Genomic DNA, 7,852 nt, shown 5'->3' with positions numbered 1-7,852 from the left:
TATTGTCAAGTGCTATTCAGCAGAAGCTTTCTTAACTCACCACCATGTCACTGATTGCTGCAATTAACTTGCCAACTGATGCCAAGGAAATGCTGACCACTGAGCCAGTGGGCCTTTTTCTAGCACCTCTGTACATTTCTCTTCTCACCAGTTTCTTGGCAAGAATCAGGTTTGTTCGCTTCCAAACCTGTTTTGTCATTTGCACTTGTTATTGTAATTACATAATCAATGAAATATCATGAGAACAAATGAACTGTATGTGTAAAAAGAAAATCAAATTATGTCTGGAAAAAAATTCTTGATAAAAGATGGCTAAAAAATATTGCGTCAGGTCAGGCATAGTGACTCATGTCTATAATCCCAGCAATTTGGGAAGTCAAAACAAGAGGATCACTTGAGCCCAGAAGTTCAAGACCATCCTGGGCAATATAGCCCAATACAGCTAGACCTCATCTCTAAAAAAATTAAAAAAAAAAAATTAGCTGGGCGAGGTGGCCCATGCCTTTAGTCCTAGCTCCTTGGGAGGCTGAGGCAGGACAATTGCTTGTGACCAGAGTTTGGTCTGCAATGAACTATGATCACCCACTGCTTGCCAGCCTGGGCAACAGAGTGAGACCTTGTCCCAAAAAAATATATTGCTGTCACCGGGCACGGTGGCTCATGCCTGTAATCCCAGCACTTTGGGAAGACAAGGCAGGTGGATCACCTGAGGTCGGGAGGTCGAGACCAGTCTGACCAACATGGAGAAACCCCATCTCTACTAAAAATACAAAATTAGCCAGGCATGGTGGCACATGCCTGTAATCCCAGCTACTCAGGAGTCTGAGGCAGGAGAATTGCTTGAACCCGGGAGGCGGAGGTTGTGGTGAGCCTAGATTGCGCCATTGCACTCCAGCCCGGGCAACAAGAGCGAAACTCCATCTCAAAACAAATCAAAACAAAAATCCATATATGTGTGTGTATGTATATATATACTATACGGATATCTATGTATCTATATATATAGATATATAGATATATAATATATATATTACTGTCAAATCGTGCGTGGACAAGAAAGAAGTAAAATATTTGCAGGAAAAGTATAAAAATCCCAAATGCACTAAAATCAGGCGGCTTTGCATGCATCTTTAAGTTTGCACCCACTGTAAAGAAACTGCAATTTGAGGACAGCGAATTTTGCGGGTGGTTTATGCAAGATAATCCATGTTGGAACTCGAGTCGGCAGACCAACTCTGCAAACATAAGGCCCCATATCAAACTGTTGGTGAGGGAATATACATTTTATGGTTTAAATTAAAATAAAATATTTATATGCATCTTTTGGCATTTAATGCCTTAGCTGAGTTTCCTATTAAACAAGTAATTACCACTCTGGTGATTGAATACTAGGGTTTCTCCTCTACAAATACAAGGGATTTTCCCTCAAATTATTACTCACTCTGTGACCTCAGGTGATTTATTTAAACTTTCCCAATGACACTGTCTTGTCTGTGAAATTAGACTGAGCCCCTAACTCATAATGGGTGTGTGAGGCTTGAAGAAGACAATGTGTATTAAAGTGTTTGCTCAACATGAAGGCACCAATCAAATGTTAATAATTCATCATCATTTTTGGAACCTCCTGCACTGAGATTCATTCAAATCACAAAGCAAAGAACTCACAAGGCTAGAAACACTTATGGCTCCCGCAGACTCGCCAAAGATGGTCACAGAGCTGGGGTCCCCACCGAAGAACTCGATGTTCTTCTGGACCCAGGACAGAGCAGCCACCTGGTCCTTGAAGGCCCAGTTCCCCGGCACGTGCTGATCCCATGTGCTGAGGACAAGAGGCAGGGTGAGAATTCTCAGTCAGCCATGGTGTGTTTCCCACTGCCCTGGAAGTTCTCTGCAGAGGTTGTGGGCAGGCATCAGTGGGGAGGGGACTGAGAGTCAGAGGCCTGGAGGAGCTGGGGAAACTGGGCTCAGTTCTCATGCTTTGCTGGGATTTGGATTTCTTGGAGAATTTGATGAAAGCTATGCACCTGAGAAGAAATGCACATACAATATTGTAGGTGCAATTTCAAGTATTCATGGGCTCCTCAGAATCCATGAATCCCAATCCATGAATCCTATGTTGCCCAGGCTGGTCTGGAATCCAAGAATCCGATCCTGAGAGTTGGTCTGTACTAGAAAGCAAGGGTTTCCTGGGCACAGAATTTTCCATGAAACTAAATTAATGTTAGTCATAATAACAATAACAAGCCAGACGCGGTGGCTCACGCCTGTAATCCCATCACTTTGGGAGGCCGAGGCGAGCGGATCACAAGGTCAGGAGATCGAGACCATCCTGGTTAATACGGTGAAACTCCATCTCTACTGAAAAAACAAAAAACAAAAAAAACCAAAAATATTAGCTGGGAGTGGTGGCAGGCACCTACAGTCCCAGCTATTCAGGAGGCTGAGGCAGGAGAATGGCATGAATCCGAGAGGAGGAGCTTGCAGTGAGCCGAGATTGTGCCACTGCACTCCAGCCTGGGAGACAGAGCGCCGTCTCAAAACAAAACAACACAACAACAGCAGCTGCAGCAAGTACAGGACACTGTTCGAAGGGCTTTAAGGCTAATAATCCTACAACCCTCACAGCTATGTTGTAGGTGGTGCTGGTTTTTCTCCCTTTGCTTCTTTGGGTCTTCTCCACCCTTCTCTGCCCTGCCCCCGAAAAGCTGACCTCTAGGAATGGCATCACCCAGGCCTCAGCTGTGTGCCATGAGGGTGGGCTAGAGAGAGACTGCGATGTTTATCCCACCACCCCATGCTCCATCTCTGATGGGAAGTGTTTGGGCAGAGGCTGCTTTTTTCCACAATAGCAGCTCATGCCAACTCCCTTCCACTAAACCTGTGAGCCTGCTGTCAGGACACCAATGGATACATCAACTCTTTAATTCAGGCACAGAGAGGTTAAACCCCCTTGCCCAAGAGCTAGAAAGCTGCAGTTTTGGGATCCCACGCCCCAATCCTGCTCCCCCTGCCAATTGCATGTTTTCCAGGATTGAATTAATGGGAGGACAAATGAAACAAGTGGAAATGCCATAGAACCAAAGAAATGTCTAGACTGAAAGCATGCATGCAGTGCACACCATATATGCACGTCATCCTGGGGCACATTCTACTCCCCTCCATTTTCCAGTTCCCCAGACTGCTCCTTCCCCTGGTCCCCTCCACTGTCCGTGACCACTGAGCTGGCTCTGACTCCACCTTCTCTCTCCCAGGACCCTGCATCTGGTCAAGAGTCAAGCCCTGCCAATTTCACCTCCGTTCTACTGTAGCTCCCACCCTGGACCCCGTTTCTTCATCTCTGTTTATCCTGAGAAGCATTATACCTTAATGGTTACCATCTCAGCCTCGAGCACGGGATTCACAGTCTGGCCACTTATTATATGGGTGACCTTGGGCAAGTCACTTAACCTGCTTTGCCTCAATGGTTCTCACATCTAAAATGGGGATAATGATAGTGCCCACTCCACATGGCTGTGAAGATTGACAGCGCCAGGCAGACAATAAGCATGTCAAACATACATGTTATATACATGTTAGCTATTGCTTTTGTGTTTGAATGACCCCATGGCATGCATCAAGACAGTGCCTCCCAGTGGGGCTCCCCATCTGCAGCTGGACACCCCTGGCTCACCCTCCACTCGGCTTCAGAGTGAGATTCCTGGTAAACTACTCTGAGAAAGGTAATCCTGGCCCCTCAGTCTGTGTTGGATAAAGCCCAAACTCTATGTACAGCCTGGCATTCAAGGTTCACTCGTTCTTAGGTCGCTCGGCATTGTCTCCGGCTACTGCATGCCTGCTCCTTGGGGATCTGGGGTGTCGATTACTTGGAGAGACTCACGTGAAGAAGCCAAATATTCCCAGCCGGTACTGGATGACCACAACCAGCACGTCCTCATAGGCAGCCAGAGCGGACCCATCGAAGATGGAGGCTGAGCCAGTCTTGAAGGCACCCCCTGGGAACCACACCAAGACCTGAGGAGGGGAGAGGAGTGTCCAGTCAACCAGGAGGCACCACCTCCCCTCCCCATGCAGGTGAGGCACACGTTCTTAACACCAAATAGAAATGTCCCACTTGCTAAGCGGGGTACGAGGTTTTGACTCCCACTGCCACTGACCAGCTGTGTGACCTTGGGAAGATTACTTAGCCTAAAGCTCATTTTTCTTATCTGTAAAATGTGAAGAAGGAAAGTATCTCACTAATGAAGTTATCATGAGGTTTAAACAAAATTCTGCATCTAAAGCTCATAGAACAATGAGCAATAGCACATTTCAAGTTTCAAGTGCTCAGAAATAGCTCACTAAATACCAGTGAGCCTGTGACCCACAGGAAGATGGAAACATTGTAAGCATGTATAAGAGCAAAAGCAGCTCAAGGTGTTTCAGAGAAAAGCTCTCAGAGAGAGGAGAGGAAGGGAGGGGAGGGAAGGGGAGAAAAAGAGAATGGAGGAGGTGATGGGAGTGGAGGGGGAGGAAAAGAGGAGGAGGAGGAGAAGAAAGAGGAGGAGGAAGGGAGAAGGAGAAGGAGAAAGGATGAAAAATGAAGAAAGAAAGAAGAGAAAGAAGAAAGGTCAGGCGCAGTGGCTCATGCCTGTAATCCCAGCACTTTGGGAGGCTGATGTGGGCAGATTGCCTGAGCTCAGGAGTTTGAGAACACCCTGGGCAATATGGTGAAACCCTGTCTCTACTAAACCAAAAATTAGCCGGGCATGGTGGCAGGCACCTGTAATCCCAGCTAATCAGGAGGGTGAGGCACAAGAATCCCTTGAGCCTGGGTGGCGAAGGTTGCAGTGAGCCAAGTTTGCACAACTGCACTTCAGCCTGGGAACATAGCAAGACTCTGTCTGCGCCCCCCACCTCCCCCCAAAAAAGAAAAAAAAACCGGGAAGAGTAAAAATTGTATTGATTAGAAAAATTGGGACCAGGAAACATAAGACATTATTCAAGTGGCATTATCTCTATTTATACATTTAATAACAAATCCCTTCCATTCTCTTTCTTGAGGTCATATTAGAGATTACAGCCTTTGGGGCAGGTAAAGAGAAGAAAGCCACAGAAGAAAGGGGAGGTAGACAAAGTGCTTTCTTTGGTGCCAGAATCTAGCGCCTACTGTGTGTACAACATGGAGCAAGTCATTTATGCCCTTCCTCTGCCTCATCTTCTCCATCTGTGGAATGGGTCCAAATCGTCCTTACCCAGTTAAATCAGGTGATGTACTGTGCCTGGTACACAGCAAGCATTTAATAGACATTACTGTTATGATACAAGACAGCCAGCTTCCCCTGGCAGAGGCATGGGGAATGGAAGAGGATGCGAGGGTTTGGCTAAAAAAATAGAATATGCCTTTCCCCCACTCACTGACATAGGGATATTTTATATTCTTAAATGAAACACTTAACATGATTACCTGACTGTCTTAATTATAAACAGAAAAGTTGGAGGATAAAATTATCCTTTTTGAAAAAAGAGAGTGCGCCTAAAATGGCCAAATAGGAACAGCTCCAGCCTCCAGCTCCCAGTGTGAGCGACACAGAAGACGGGTGACTTCTGCATTTTCAACTGAGGTACCAGGTTCGTCTTACTGGGGCATGTCGGACAGTTGGTGCTGGTCAGTGGGTGCAGCCCAACCAGCAAGAGCTGAAGCAGGGCGAGGCATCATCTCACCTGGGAAGTGCAGAGGGGAAGAGAATTCCCTTCTAGCCAAGGGAAACTGAGACACACAACACCTGGAAAATAGGATAACTTCCACCCTAATACTGCACTTTACCTAGGGTCTTAGCAAATGGCACACCAGGAGATTATATCCGACGCCTGGCCCAGAGGGTCCCACGCCCACAGAGCTTCCCTCATTGCTAGCACAGCAGTCTAAGATCTAACTGCAAGGCAGCAGCGAGGCTGGGGGAGGGGCGGCCGCCATTGCTGAGGCTTAAGTAGGTAAACAACGCCACAGGGAAGCTTGAACTGGGTGGAGCCCACCACAGCTCAGGGAGGCCTGCCTGCCTCTGTAGACTCCACCTCTGGGGACAGGGCATAGTGAAACAAAAAGCAGCAGAAACCTCTGCAGATGTAAATGCCCCTGTCTGACAGCTTTGAAGAGAGCAGTGGTTCTCCCAGCATGAAGGTTTACATCTGAGAACGGACAGACTGCCTGCTCAAGTGAGTCCCTGATCCCCTGAGTAGCCTAACTGGGAGACATCCCCCACTAGGTGCAGACTGACACCTCACACCTCACACAGCTGGGTACACCTCTGAGATGAAGCTTCCAGAGCAAGAATCAGACAGCAACACTTACTATTCAGCAATATTCTATCTTTCACAGCCTCCGCTGCTGATACCCAGGCAAATAGGGTCTAGAATGAACCTCAAACAAAATCCAACAGACCTGCAGCTGAGGGTCCTGACTGTTAGAAGGAAAACTAACAAACAGAAAGGACACCCACACCAAAACCCCATCAGTATGTCACCATCATCAAAGACCAAAGGCAGATAAAAACCACAAAGATGGGGAAAAAGCAGTGCAGAAAAACTGGAAATTCAAAAAAATCAGAGCACATCCCCCACTCCAAAGGAACACAGCTCATCGCCAGCAATGGAACAAAGCTGGATGGAGAATGACTTTGACGAGTTGAGAGAAGAAGGCTTCAGACAATCAAACTTCTCAGAGCTAAAGGAGGAACTAAGTACCCAGAGCAAAGAAATTAAACCCTTGAAAAAATAATGGAAGAATGGATAACTAGAATAATCAATGCAGAGAAGTCCATAAACGAACTGATAGAGATGAAAACCATGAATCGAGAACCAGGTGACAAATGCACAAGCTTCAGTAACTGACTCAATCAACTGGAAGAAAGAGTATCAGTGATTGAAGACCAAATGAATGAAATGAAGTGAGAAGGGAAGTTTAGAGGAAAAAGAGTAAAAAGAAATGAACAAAACTTCCAAGAAATATGGGATTATGTGAAAAGACCAAATCTACATCTGATAGGTGTGCCTGAAACTGATGGGGAGAATGGAACCAAGTTGGAAAACACTCTGCAGGATATTATCCAGGAGAACTTCCCCAACCTAGCAAGGCAGGCCAATATTCAACTAGAGGAAATATAGAGAACGCCACAAAGATACGCCTCGAGAAGAGCAACTCCAAGACATATAATTGTCAGATTCATTGAAGTTGAAATGAAGGAAAACATGTTAGGAGCAGCCAGAAAAAAAGGTCGGGTTACCCACAAAGGGAAGCCCATCAGAATAACAGCAGATCTCTCAGCAGAAACTCTACAAGCCAGAAGAGAGCGGGGGCCAATATTCAACATTCTTAAAGAAAACAATTTTCAACCCAGAATTTCATATCCAGCCAAACTAACTTTCATACGTGAAGGAGAAATAAAATCCTTTACAGACAAGCAAATGCTTAGAGATTCTGTCACTACCAGGCCTGCCCTACAGGAGATCCTGAAGGAAGCACTAAACATGGAAAGGGACAACTGGTACCAGCCATTGCAGAAACATGCCAAATCGTAAAGATCATCGACGCTAGGAAGAAACTGCATCAACTAATGAGGAAAATAACCAGCTAATATCATAATGACAGGATCAAATTCACACATAACAATACTAACCCTAAATGTAAATGGACTAAATGGTCCAATTAAAAGACACAGACTGGCAAATTGGATAAAGAGTCAAGTTTACTGTATTCAGGAGACCCATCTCACATGCAGAGACACACATGGGCTCAAAATAAAGGGATGGAGGAAGATCTACCAAGCAAATGGAAAACAAAAAAAGGCAGGGGTTGCAATCCTAGTCTCTGATAAAA

The 7,852-nt window shown here is 45.9% G+C and overlaps 1 protein-coding gene across 1 annotated transcript in view; it reads right to left on the bottom strand.

The window, feature by feature from the left end:
- CES5A (carboxylesterase 5A) overlaps positions 1 to 7,852 on the bottom strand; it is a 37,188-nt gene that overhangs the window by 20,603 nt on the left and 8,733 nt on the right. Inside the window, exons 4-5 of the mRNA XM_011971932.1 lie at positions 3,878 to 4,011; positions 1,666 to 1,819 (exon numbers count right to left, since the gene is read on the bottom strand). Coding sequence (XP_011827322.1) covers positions 1,666 to 1,819; positions 3,878 to 4,011 — 288 coding nt within the window. The remainder of the gene's footprint in view (positions 1 to 1,665; positions 1,820 to 3,877; positions 4,012 to 7,852) is intronic.

The sequence above is a fragment of the Mandrillus leucophaeus genome, unplaced genomic scaffold, assembly GCF_000951045.1.
Source record: "Mandrillus leucophaeus isolate KB7577 unplaced genomic scaffold, Mleu.le_1.0 Scaffold125, whole genome shotgun sequence".
In the NCBI taxonomy this organism is placed as follows: domain Eukaryota; kingdom Metazoa; phylum Chordata; class Mammalia; order Primates; family Cercopithecidae; genus Mandrillus; species Mandrillus leucophaeus.
The sequence above is the reverse complement of the archived record's forward strand: the minus strand, read 5'-3'. Positions and strand labels throughout refer to the sequence as shown.